The sequence below is a fragment of the Pinus tabuliformis genome, chromosome 3_1 (genome assembly GCF_031772625.1).
Source record: "Pinus tabuliformis cultivar Carrire ecotype Pingquan chromosome 3_1, CPIR1, whole genome shotgun sequence".
Taxonomy (NCBI): domain Eukaryota; kingdom Viridiplantae; phylum Streptophyta; class Pinopsida; order Pinales; family Pinaceae; genus Pinus; species Pinus tabuliformis.
The window spans coordinates 108951217-108965315 of NC_142301.1; the positions used below are offsets into that span (position 1 = coordinate 108951217).

At 35.3% G+C, this 14099-nt stretch overlaps 1 protein-coding gene across 1 annotated transcript; it reads right to left on the reverse strand.

Annotated features, from left to right (window-relative positions):
• Positions 1–6173: 6173 nt before the first annotated feature.
• On the reverse strand, positions 6174–7049 carry LOC149186015 (uncharacterized). The gene is made up of 2 exons (XM_089412543.1): positions 6939–7049; positions 6174–6850 (listed from the first exon to the last, which is right to left on the reverse strand). The coding sequence occupies exons 1-2, from the start codon at positions 7003–7005 to the stop codon at positions 6282–6284; spliced, it is 636 nt and encodes a 211-aa protein (XP_089268669.1). The 5' UTR covers positions 7006–7049; the 3' UTR covers positions 6174–6281.
• Positions 7050–14099: the final 7050 nt, after the last annotated feature.

The window sequence follows — 14099 nt, forward strand, 5'->3', positions numbered from 1 at the left end:
CAATTCATAAGGAGTCTTGTTTCTTATAGCACTAGATGGACATCTATTCTTTATATATGCAGCACATAAAACAGCATCAGCCCAAAACATTATCTTTACATTTTTGAAGAAAAGCATGGATCGTACCATATTCAAGATTGTTTTATTCATTCTTTCTGCTACACCATTCTGTTGGGGATTATAAGGTACAGTTGTTTGATGTTTGATCCCATGTTGGCGAAGATAGTTTTCAAATTCATTTGATATATATTCTTTTCCATTATCAGTGCGAATAGACCCAATATGAGATTGTGCATCATTTTCAATCCACTTATGAAAATTCTTGAATGTTTGAAAAGCATCAGATTTGTTCTTCAATAAATAAACCCAACACATTCTGGTGTAATCATCAATAAATGTCATGATATATTTATTTCCATTTGCAGAAGGAACAGGCATTGGACCACATAAATCTGAATGAATGAGTTCAAGCTTCCTATGTGCTCTTGAATGTGAATCATGAAAAGACTGTTTTAGAATGCAAGCATCACATTGCTTATGTTTTCTAGGAATGGTAGGCAAACCAACAACACCATTTTTCTTCAACAAGCGGAGACTATCATAGTTTAAATGTCCAAATCTAGCATGCCATAATAAACTTGACGGAAGTGTACCTTCTTCATGATGAGAAATATATGAGAAATGTTGTGCATGAGCAGAGGTTCCTTGCAGTTTAAGAAGTCTTTCTTCTTCTATTCCCCTCATGACAAGTGAGTGGTCAGATGTCTTTCTTACCTCAAGCTTTCCATCAAACATATGAATGGAGTGACCTTGCTGGCGGATGTGGACCAAGGACAGCAAGTTTCTCTTGAGCTGTGGGAGATATAGAACATGATCCAGAAGAAAGTCTGGAAGACCAGGCAGTTTAAGCCTGATTGTGCCAAGCCCTGATGGCTTGATTTTTGACTGATCTGCAAAGTATACTGCTCCATCAACATTTTCAGTGAAATCTTCAAAAAAATCTTTCCTATGAGTCATATGACAAGTTGCTCCTGAATCAAGCAACCAATCATTTTTCGAAGAAGCAAGTGAAGCATTAAACAAATCTTCATTTACTCCAATGTTACATTGTGCCTCAATATAGTGAGCGGATTCAGGTGCTTTACCTTTGTCTGTATCATCAGTTTTACCTTTCTGCTGATTTCTTCTCTGCTCAATTTTGTCCCATGGTAGCTTGCATGTAGAAGCATCATGTGATCCATTTCGTTTGCAGCGAATGCAATGCAGATCTGCCTTTTCTCCTTGAGAATGTCTGCCCCCCCTGCCTCTGAAGTATCTTCCTCTTCCTCTTCGTCCACCTCTTCCTCTTGTAGAATCTTGAGTAGGATGCTTTTCTTTATGAGCAAGGCAAACAGTCTCTTCAGAAGATTCAGGGACTGTCTTCTTTCCAAAGGCTTTTTCTCTTTCAGCAAACTTTTTCACAAGAGAGTCAAAGGTTATATCTTTAAGATTTCCATTTGCTTGTAATGACTCAAGATAATTGGAGTAAGTAGGATAGAGTGCTTTGAGAAAGGCAATAAGAGAGATATCCAGCTCAACCTTAGTGGATTTAATATCATGCATTATAGACTTTATTTCAGATGCAAGAGCAAGAGGATCATTATTTTTCAGTTCAAGAGTGAAGAGTTTAATCATGAGCTGAACAACTTCAAGTGCAGAATGTGAATCATAGAGTTCTTTCAGCTTTTGTAAAGCTTCAAAGGCAGTGGAATAGGATGAAATATGACAACTTACTTCTTCATTTACAAATGTTGCGATCAATGCATAGGCTTTGCTGTTCTTGTTTTCCCAAATGACAAGTTCTTTATCTAATGTAGGCTGCATCGGGTCTTTGTATTCTTCTCCGACACACACTCCTTTTCACAACTCATTGTAGATGAGGGTGTGTTTCACCCTCCGAGATCATTCAGAATAGTTCTCCTTGCCAGTGAGAACTATTCCTACCATAGAGATGATTGAATGCATTCTGTAAAAAATTACTTCTGCTAAAAAAATCCTTACGCTACAGCCTTCAAATCCCTCTAATATTTTGCTAAAAGCATCAGCATTTCATTGTACATATCACTGCAATACTACTATGTTTTGAAAAATGCGCAAGGGATCACTTCAATATATCACTTTAATGCTTTAACTTTTCAAAGCAGCATTACCATTCAAATGATCAAAAATTGTGCAATATTATAGGCATTCAAATCAAAATCCAAGACCTACGCGGGCAGAAACAAATTCGGAGATCTGCTCTTCTTATCGTAGATGCCAAACAACTCTTGGCGTTCTCTGGACAAACGATTCTGCTCTGCGCTAAATCATTACAGTCCCCAGCTCTCTTGAAAGTCGTTCCATCACGTACAGGGATCTATTCAAAAGGTGAACCACCAACATCACATTTCGATCTTAATTCTACGTTGTGCATTTGTCGGTGGCAGCACTATCGAGTTGTTGGATTTGTTTGATGTAACCGGTTTGCTCTCCCACAGCTTATACAGTCCTCTTCTGCAATGCGAATCCTTCTCCGACCTCTTCTGCCATTTCTGCAGCAAATCGTCGGTCGCTGAATAGATGGTTGTTCCTCTTTCAGGAACGTTCCAATACCAATTACGAACTTGAGATTCCACAGTTCAATGGGAATTATGGAGTCAATTCAAACGAGGTGTACGAGGAAGTGGAGCTCTACTTAGCCAGCCTCGACGCCATTAAGGGAGCCCGTAGACTAACTGTATTTCGCCGAGAGGAATCACGGAGTGTGAACTTTGGTCCGGCTCACGATGAGGTCATACAGGAATGCTTCAAAGGAGCCACAATGTCGTGGTCTCACCACGTTCAAATTGTTGGTACCGACAATCGGGTCGATAGGCAGTGGTTTTCCCTGGAAACAACGAGGTCAAACAAGCGCTTGTGGAGCAAGGAAGTATTAACCAGAGAGGGTTTTCGAGGCAGCACGAGGAACTCGAAATTGCCTTCAGGAATCAGCTGTAAGTTTTAACGATTCAAGATTGCTGCGGGGAATATCGTAAATTGTTAAACTTCCTGATGGATTTTTGTAAAGGTTATGAATGTCAAAAGATAACTGTGCGCAATGGCAGCAAGGTATACGGTGTGGAGAGGCAGCAAAACGGATGCGCAGAGAATCAATGAGGCGCAGACAATCAATGATGCGCAGAGAATCAATGAGGCGCAGACAATCAATGATGCGCAGAGAATTAATAACACTCTGGACGGATGCAGCGCTTAGAACAGAGCAGCGCTCAGGACAGAGGAGCGCTCAGAACAGAGATGGGAGTTACAAGGAATCTGGGACCTGCGCTCTGATACCATGTCAGGCCAGGGTAACTCCAAAATGGGCAGAAGAAAACTGACTGATTATTTCATTAGACAACTATTGTTTATATACATAAAATGGACGGATCAATTCATCTTCTTGATGACTGTTCACGTTCCAGTTTACCCAACCGTTGAAGATTAAGTTTGAACAAACCCTAAGAGTCTCTTTCTCCATGCATATATCTATGTATATATCTATAATCAACCTTAATGCAAAAAACACAATTTGTTTTGAGGAGTTACCTCACAAGACAATATTTTAAAAATTTTAATTTTAAAATATTAATAATAAAAATAAAAATTAATAGACAAGTCTAACCATGGCATAATTTCACTTTAAAATAATGGAAGTTGTACCAAGATTTTGATAAAATCTAGCTGAAATTTTTGGAACGCTGAGGTAGGCTGTCAAGTTTCAAGAATTTGGGTGCCATAGATGTTTCTAATGGTGCTAAAGTCGTTTCCACCATCAAAAAAGGCATTTGGGTGCCATAGATGTTTCTAATGGTGCTAAATTCATTTCCACCATCAAAAAAGTGATTCGAACACTCAAGTAATCAAATTTTGAAAATTTTCTAACTAGATTATGGAAAAAAATTTACCATCCAAACAAAATTATGCCATATATATTAATTGTTTTTCCCCTTAACATGGCCGCTCCGATACGGCTAGCGTCATAAGAAGATTCAATTCTCAATCCGTTTAACTCAATCGATCTACTGGATAGTATCATTGCAAGGGTTTCTGCACAAACAGAATCTCCCCACTCTTCTGACGTTATCTCAGGCGGTAATTCGTAGAGCCATAGATCTTGGCCATAAAGGGCCCCTTCATCATTATCCATTTATGGCGGGAGAACAAAGACCCGGATACGGGTCCACTGATCAGGATCCATTCCCCTTTCTCTCTCTCAGCCTAACTGGATCCACTCCCCGCGCTTTTCTCTCTGAACCAACTTGTTTTTCCCCTTAACATGTGAACACGGATATACACCCTCCTACACGAAGAATGTTGCAATAATATTGATTTTAAGTCGATGATCCGGGTAGATTGATGGTTCTTAATACAGATCTATAAAGAGTTCTTGTCCCTGCATAAGCACCTGCTAAAAAGAGAAGTAATATTGATTTTAAATCACATTCTCATGTGATGTGAAAGCTTTTCACAAATATATATCCTCCAACACAAAGAATGGAGGGGAACTTTTGATTTTAAATAACATTTCCACCGGATCAAAAAGCCTTCAGGAATTGAATGCCTTGAATGTAATATTTATCATGATATTTGTGAAAAAAATAATGAAAAATAATTTTTAAAAGAAAGAGTTATTATAATTATACATTTTATGTGGTCATTTATATGGATTTAGTTTTAGGGTTACTAATGATGATCAAAACATGTTTTGATCTTTCATTTGAATATTAAACTTTTATAAAATTCTTGCAAGTAATTTATTATTTTAATTATTTTCTAACCAATTACTTCTTATATAGAAGATATAAATTCTATTTTCCAACCAAAATTAGATCTCATATAAAAACATAAATTAATTATATTTTAAGAAACATTCCAATATAAAACAAATATATAAAAATTGGAAATTTTTAAAGATGAGCATGATTGTTGCCGATTAAATAATGTTAAAAGTGGAATTGCATTAAAGATCATGCATAATCTGTTATCAATTAAAAAATAAATTAAAAATAAAACTGACTCTATTAATTTTATGGTCAAGTTAGACCTATAAAAAACAAATTAAAAATAAAACTGACTCTAGTAATTTTATGGTCAAGTTAGACCTATGGTTCCATGGAGTAAGTCCTAAACAACATGGAAAGGTAAGTCTTAGAAAATTGACAAATAATTGACAAATAGTTCACCATTACAAGGATCCGGTAAAGGAGTAATTAGTATAAACACACAAATAGTAGAGGCTACTTACAGGTAAAGAACAATCTAATGGTCTCCCAATATAAGTTAATTGGAGCAAAAATTAATCCATATAATATAAGCAGAAAGATGGAAATACATTTCATATACCGCAAAAAGAGTAAGAAGCACCGAATTATCCAAACGACTCAATTACATAAACTTCTTGTAAAATGCAATGGTAAATTGGTATCTGAATATAAGTGAATTACCGTAAAGATAGGTAGTGAAAAAAAATTCCTTCCTAAAAAATTAACCGTCAGGGTTACAACCCAAGAAAAATTCACCAGTAAATAATAACAAATGAATCACATCAAGAATACCCCAGTAATAAACATGGAGCGTACTGTGTCGATTTTATATAAATTTACACAGAGGTAGAAACCCTTAAACTTTCACTGGGTTTCGAAAACATTAATTTTTTTAACTCAAAATTAACAGTAATGCCAAATGGAGAAAAAAACTCGTGCCGGTACCCTGGCGATTTAATAACAATCTTTCTTACATTCATATGAAAAAGGGGCAGTGACCGCGCAGTTTCTTGGTGTATAATACAAGAAAATTGGCTTATGGCCGACGCAAGGCCTAACTAATTTATATATGCACATAAAAATTTAAGCTAAATAATAAAACTTATAATTTCTGAAAGTAATTTATCAGTTAAAAAAATCAGATCTTTAAAACATTGCATCACTAAGTTTCTTTAAACACACAAAATTGAACTGTTTAAAACTATTTTACAATGAGTCTAAATTAATATTAGAGACTATATTAAATGTCCCACTTAGATGAAGACACAAAAACCTGACCAGTGTATAAAGCACAAAATCTCACAAATAAGTAGTTACAAAGTACCATTCAAAATGATTATATAACGTGTTTCAGGAGTCCGTTTCCATATATACTCTAACGGTTGTTTTGAATCTTACTGTGCTAAGAGAAGGAAAAACGTTTCAGGAGAAACAGTCCTCTGACGACCACCACCACGATCCCTAGTCGTCCATGTCCTCTTCCTCCTCCGACGATGATTTGGATCCTGAGTTGTCCGAAGACGAGGAATAGAGCTTCACAAGTTCACAATCTTTAATATCTTCCACCACAATCTTGAGTTTTGTCCATTTTGTCCACGAATTAGCAGTGTTGCAGGAGAGATAGGCAATGGTCATATTGGCCACACCACCTCCACTCTTCTTCACGCAAGCAAAATGACTCCCATCCCACTCTAATGCCACACCCTCGTACTTCCACCTGCATCTGTAAAAACTGCAACTTACAGTCTTACTATTACATGCTTTCATACACTGGGGGCAGACAAAACGGGATGGCATTTCCTTTCTCACATCAAAAGTACCGAACCCTAATCCACCACCTTCCACTTGCAGGGTCACACAACTCCCAAATACTGAACAGTCCATGTTGTCACAGACACCGCATATATTCATTCCCTGCCTCAGTTGCCAGTATCCCCTCCTCACCTCCATTGTTGGAGGTGAATTTGCTGCTATGTATTTATCGCCGGTCATGTTTAAGAAACTCAAGGTATCTCGCTCCACAAATCCTCCTGCACCAATAATAGGTCAGATAAAATCTCTGAAAAACCTACCCACGACAACAACAAAAACTGCATGGAAATTGAGATTATCTTTTACCTGTCTCGTTCACCCATTTTTTCTCGTAGAAGGTATTTGGCAACGTTTTAGTTGCTGCTTGCGACATGTTCACAGTTCCAATCCCAGTGTAAACAAAAAGCCTTCGATCCCCAACAAGTCGTACCCATGAATTGAATTAATAGGAACGGCAAATCGGAGGGCATTCATTAGTGATGTCAAATATTTGACGGAGTGGCGTATGCGTCATCCATCAATTCGTCGTACCTTTCCCAGCGCTCACTTCATGAATAGCATTTACAACTTGAGAGGACAATTGGGCATTTTGGCAAAAGTTATTGGCTAACCTGAAATCAAATCCGAGGTCATTCATTCCTGCGGCAACCCTTATCCCGATTGCAGATATGCTTTCGTGGCTACTCGGGCCCACCTCTCCTTCTCCGTTTACCTAAGCGGAGTTTGGTTCATCACTGATTGTCCCAGGCATTTTGCCGCCGGAAATGTCTCCTACTTTGTACTTTCCATTGTGTTGAGTGTGTTACGTGTTATATCAATCTATTGTACTGGCCAGCCTAATGCGGAGATCGAGGTAGGGAATGGAATGGAATGTGGTTTTACCAAGACCGTCATTAGACATAGTAACCCATTTTGTATTATACTCATTTAATTGAATTATTTTCCGGCCATCATTGATATTAAAAAAATATTTCTAAAAATTAGTTTTAATAAAATAATAATTAAATATGTAATTTTTAAAAATAAAATTTGAGTGATGCATTTAATTAGTAATACATATGAAAGCAAATAATTTTATATATTAAATGTTTAATTATTAGGTTAAGTATAAAACAAAATTATATAGTTAGTGTTCCTTGTTATTTAGTTTAAATAAAATATTTAATATTGTGATAGTTGTAAAAAGTACTTCCAATAATAATAAAATTGTAAAATAAGTTATATGAATATTTGTTTAACTTTTTTTTATTGATTTTTTTAAATGTAATTAAGCATTTTATCGTAGGTAAGAGTTATATATATATATATATATATATATATATATATAATTGACATTGAACAGAATGGCAATAACTTAGTAGGCATAATGTGGCATTGTGTTTGACTAGAATTAAATGGCATCTTAGTTGACTATGGTTAAGATGCAAAGGTTTTGTCTTTATTTGTAAATTCCGATGGTAGTATTATATGGGCTAATGGTTGCAATGTCACACACATTGTTGTCAAACTAATTGTTCTCAAACAATTCACTAATATTTGTTGATCCTGCTTGATAAAATCTAATGAAATCTACCTACCTTTGATACAAATTGATTTACCATTTATTATCTTCCTTTGAATCGACAAATGGTACACTTAAGTCTAAATTAATTTTTTTTTAGTAAGTTCAGCAACAATGAAGCTACATCATGGTCATGTACAAGAATAACAATTGAATAAGGTGGGGAATTTACTAGTGACTTTAACATCTAGGAGTGTCGTAATAGTGCACCTAATTACTGTCTATCCAAAACCCCTTGGACAACTAAATTAAAATAATTAAAATATGGAGTTGTTTTACATTTCATTTATTAATTTTAATTGGGATTTATTTACTTCAATCATATATTTATGAAATGAAAAATGGTTTTATTATTTTACTTTAATTTAATATATTGATTAATTAAATGGTTTTATTATACCTTAATTGTAATAGTAATTTATTTAATTTTATTCATATGTAAATTTAAAATGTGAAACAATTAAACTTTTGATTAGAGTAAAATAAATTATTTTTAAATAATATTATTTTTTATTTGAGTGAGGAAGTATTTGGATAATATTGAGATATTTTGATTTTGAATTTTCTCTCAATTAATAAGTTCCTCGTTTATGTATAGCAAAGTGTTATCCAAAACAAAAACAAAATTGAAAATTAAAAATTAATTTTATGATATAATCCTATATAAACATTTGATTTTGGAAATACCCAAATTTGTTGGTTTGTGTCGTGATTTCAATAACCCTATGACTAAATAAAGCATGTGGTATTCTAATAATATTATAGGTTGTGTGTGTATATATGCATGTGCATGCATGTTATAATACATGAGTGAAATGATAATTTTGTCTTTATGAAATTTAATTTCATGTATATTCTATAGTGTAATTCAAACTTATATATATATATATATATATATAGATATAGTTTAATAAAAAATAAAACACATATTAATTTTTATTTGTTCTATGATCCATGTCATTATGCATTGGTCACTTTATAATCTTTAACAACTTATTATTCCTTTTCTTCAAGACATTGATTGTGTATTTGTTTGCTTTTATTTATGTTTATGGAGCTAATGTCTTGACATTTTCTTTCCTAGAGCTAGTTGATAAAGTACTCCATTGATAAATTGTTAATTTACATATGGTTGAAATTTTCTTTTGGATTGTGCATTGCTACTATTAGTAACTATGGAAGATGATCGTCGAGTTTGAAGAAAACTCCATGATTAACAACAACAACAACAGAAAGACTACATTCATTTTTTTCCCTTAAAAAATTAGAATATATAAAAAATAATTGTTGATAAACATTTTTACACAAAAACACATAAATATAATTTTATTATTTAATTAGAAATACTTTTACTAAATTTAAATTTAATATTAAAATTGCAAAATTCAATATTTTATCTATATATAATTACATATTAACCATAAAAATATTTACAAAATTTAAATTAATTTTTTTTACTTAACTTTTTAATAGTTAAATTTTATTTTTTTATTTTATTTTAAAATTAATTATTAAATAAAATAATTTAAAAATCTCAATCCAAAATTTCAAATTTTCATGTAATAACAATGTTAATAGTAGCACCACTACTTTAAAAAGTGGATCACATCTATCAAGGCAGACTTATAATCATAACTTAGTTGATTGATTACATAAGATTTTTTTAGGTAAAATAATTCCATTCATAATAAATCATAATATAGAGACTATTTAGCCACTTCTCAAATTTTCTAAAATGTTAATTAACTACCAAATATATTTATGCACTTATGTTAAGTGGCTACTCAATAGAAATTTAATAAGGTTGTGTGGAGATCAGTTACATTATCACATTGTTAACTCTTAAATGAAAAACAAAAGTGACGCACATCCTTTCACATAAAAAATGTTGCATTTAATATTTAATTGACTCCTATGTGATGCTTCAGGTCTCCTTTATCTAGGCTGATAACATGCTGAATGCTCCTTTATACAGTCTCTCGGATGCGGTCTTCTTATGAGATCCATCAGAACATATTGTATATATTGCCTCAATATAATATAGTGTTTTTTCTTTCTGAAAAAAAAAATAATTCCATTCATAATAAAATAAATAATAGATTGGATGACAAATAAAAAGTAAATGCTTATATATAATAATTTTTCATGACAAAACACAAGCTTGATATTCTAAAAACTATACATATCTATAACATTACAAAATTAGAAAAATAAACTAGACATGAAAGAGAACTAATTCCAATAATGTAATCTAAAAATTGTATAAAAATAAACAACTCTAATTATCTAATCTAAAAATAATATATAAAAATCATTAAATTAATATAACATTAATAAAAATTCCAATTAAATAATAATAATATTTACTCACACCACGGGATTAGAAGTAAAAAACATAAAATACACAGCTAAATCATGTACAATAATAATACACCCAGCTAATACTTACTTACCACAGCTGCGGAGTAGAAAATACCCCTTACTGAATTATGCACAATTTGAGAATCCACCGCCTAGAAAATACCCGACTGAATTATGCTCACAAGAGCGATGACTCGGAGGGTTGGGACCGATGTGATGGTCGGAACTTCAAGATTAACGTATGAGGCTTGATTCAGGGTTTGAAGTGCTTAGCCATCATATCCACCGCGCATTTGAAATGATCGGACAATAAATATCCGTTATTAAATTTTCCGTTTCTGATTTTTTTTCACAATTATGATGATTGTACGTTGTGGGATGATTTTTTATTTTTAAATCATAATATGTACTCTGTAATCCTCAGTCCATATTACAAATTCCATGAAGTCATGGTATGTATTCCAAAATATGGTACAGATTGCAATGGGGTTATAGTATGTATTTCAGAGGATGGTAAAGGTGGTATATATTGATAATGATGACATAATAAGAATTTATTCAATCAATTTTAAAATAAATAACTTAAAATATTATTTAAAAATAATAAATTTTAATTTCTAATGTTAAATTATAAAAAAATTACAATTTTTTTTTGTCAAATCCAAACTAAATTGTGCCAACCGCATAAATAATAAAGCTCGTAATTATATTGTCATTTTAATAAATCAAAACTTTTCTAACAACACAATAGAAAACCAGAAATTTATATCTAAATATTTTGGAACTAAGCCAATCATATATTTAAGGGTTTTTTATTATTATATAATTTAATCAAATTGCCGTGAAAATTTCAAATGTGATCATAAATTTTTTATGATATAAGTTTTATAAAAATTTCTAGATGTAACCTAATTGAATTCTAAATAAATTCAAATTTTAAATTCACAAAATCTCTTTCAATGGCCAAACCCCTTTAGCATAGGATTTTTGGTATAGATTATGCAAGTTTAATTTTGTTAGAGATAATGAAGAATATCTTAGAATAGTGAGTTGGTTCACAAGACCTCATGATAGGAATTAGTTTCTTTTTTTTAAGTTATGGTTCTAACTTCTCTAAATCTGTGATTATTATATATTGTGTAATGTACATGAGCAATGTAGAGAAATCTGCAGAGCCAGACTCCCCTGGTTCAGGCTCTCTTTTGTAGAGCTGACCAATGGGTTTTATTTCTTTTAATACAACATTGCCATTTTTATCATGGTATCAGAGCGTCAAGGCTGAGGAACCTGTATGCTGAGAGGAGGGTGCGACTAAACCGAAATCGTCGCAAGTTTCAGGGGAATAAACGCGACAATTACGATATCATACTTAACATCATCGTCTTGGATATTGGGTGTATAGCTGCGACGACGTCGCAAATAAGTGGTGTACACTTGTGATGACGTCTCAGATAATTGATGTACATCTGCGATGATCGTGTAAACAACAAAAAGTGTCACGCCCACAATTCTTTTTTCGTTAAATTGGCCGGGTGCGGCACCACCTAAGTAACCAACATCCTCCATTGTTAGCCTACTTTGCGAACTACGCCTTACATTCATCATAAACATGAATTATTATATTAATGTGCGAAAACCATTAATAATAACATGATAGAACAACAGCTTGAACACAATCATATGCAAGATAAATCTTTTTATTATATATGAGAGATTTTGTACAATGACCGGGAGCTTGGCTCGACCGGCGTTTCACCCGAGTTGGGCGCCCACCCGTGCAAGAGCGCACGGTGGTCTTGCCTCAACCCCAAACCAAAATACAACACAATATAACACAACCGAGTTCCTTTGTCGAATGGGCGGGCGCGCCCGTGCACGACCCACGCCCAACACAATCCAACCTCGTTTACACACTTTAGCGGGCGGGCGCCCTTGCACGCCCACCACCCGCACCTCCAACCGCCGTGCCAAGTCTAGAACCCATGCCCGGCAACCGGGCGCATCTCTTGCGCCTTGCTGCGGCTATCTCCCACTCGCACTTTTCCTTGTTGAAGACCGAAGCGATGATCGATGGCCAAATGCTACAACTCCATCACATGTTTATATGATGTGTCGTGTGGAGGTCGCGCCCTTGGCCGACCCTCCCACATATCTCCAACCAACGCGCCTTTAAACGATTTGCAACAATATCGTGTGGTCGGACCGCCCATGGCGCGGGACTGCCCCACCGGTTCACCCACCGTTTGCCATCATCTCCTTAGTCGGCTCGTGGACGAGCTCCCCTCGACTCGCCCTATAAACAATGGAGTGCCCATACCGTCTATATCACATGTATTTCGTTCTTGGTCGCTCGCCTTGGTTATTTCATGCCTTAGTCGCATCTTGTGGAGGAAGGAGCGCGCACCAGGTCACCCACGAACCGCAGGACGTTACATCCTCCCCCACTTGAAATCATTGTCGCCCTCGACAACCCGACTGCCTCAGTTTCTTCCGTTCATATTTCACAATCTTCTTCTTCCATCTCCAAAGTGAGTCCTCTGATTCCCAGCTCTCCTCTTCCAGTGCATTCTTCCATCTGACAAGATACTCCCGTTTCATGTGGCAACCAATCCATGTAGTTCTGTAGCTCAAAATCTTACCCAACTCCAATCCTGGCTTGTCCACAATCCCAGCTGGTCCTCTCGGCGGTTCAGCTCTCTCCGGATGATCAGAATCAAGTCTGCATCTCTTCAACTGACTCATGTGAAAAACTGGATGCTTCATGTGCATATGGTGCGGAAGCTCCAGCTCATAAGCAACTTCCCCCACTCTCTTCTTCACTCGGAATGGTCCCTCATACTTCCGTGTCAGTTTGCTTGCAGTCCCCTTGGCTGGCTGAAACTGCTCCCTGGTAATCCTGAGAAACACCATATCTCCCACACTGAAGTGCGCATCCCGTCTTCCTCGATCAGCATATTTCTTCATTCTCCTTGCAGCTTCGTGCAAGCACAACCGTTCCAACTCCAAGGTGTCATCCCAGGCCTTCATGAACTTCTTCACATGAGGACTCCTCAAGAAACCTCCTGTCACTACGGTATGCGGTGCAACCGGCATCTGTCCATTCACCAACTCAAATGGACTATACCCCGTCACAAAACTCTTTTGAATATTGTAACTGAACTGACCAATATCCAAGAGTTCAGGCCAATTCTTCTGATTAGCCGTCACATAATGTCTCAAGTAGTCCTCCAGCAATGTGTTGATCCTCTTGGTCTGCCCATCTGTCTGCGGATGGTAACTCGAACTCATTAACAACTCTGTCCTGACTAACTTGAACAATGTGGTCCAAAATCTGCTTGTAAAACGCGGATCTCTATCTGACACAATGCTCAATGGCATCCCCCAATACTTCACTATGTTCTTAAAGAACAACTTCGCAGTCCGCTCGGCTCCACAAGGCATCTTTGTCGGAACAAAGACAACATACTTGGAAAAACGATCAACCACGACCATTATCCCATTATACCCCTGAACTTGTGGCAACTAAGTGATGAAGTCCATCGAGA

What these genes read in the sequence shown, in the direction of transcription:
- LOC149186015 (XM_089412543.1), bottom strand. Translation starts at nt 7,005, where the DNA reads ATGTCGCAAGCAGCAACTAAAACGTTGCCAAATACCTTCTACGAGAAA. An exon ending in AAAATGGGTGAACGAGACAG is followed by an intron (nt 6,851 to 6,938) that starts GTAAAAGATAAT and finishes TTATTGGTGCAG; the next exon opens with GAGGATTTGTGGAGCGAGAT.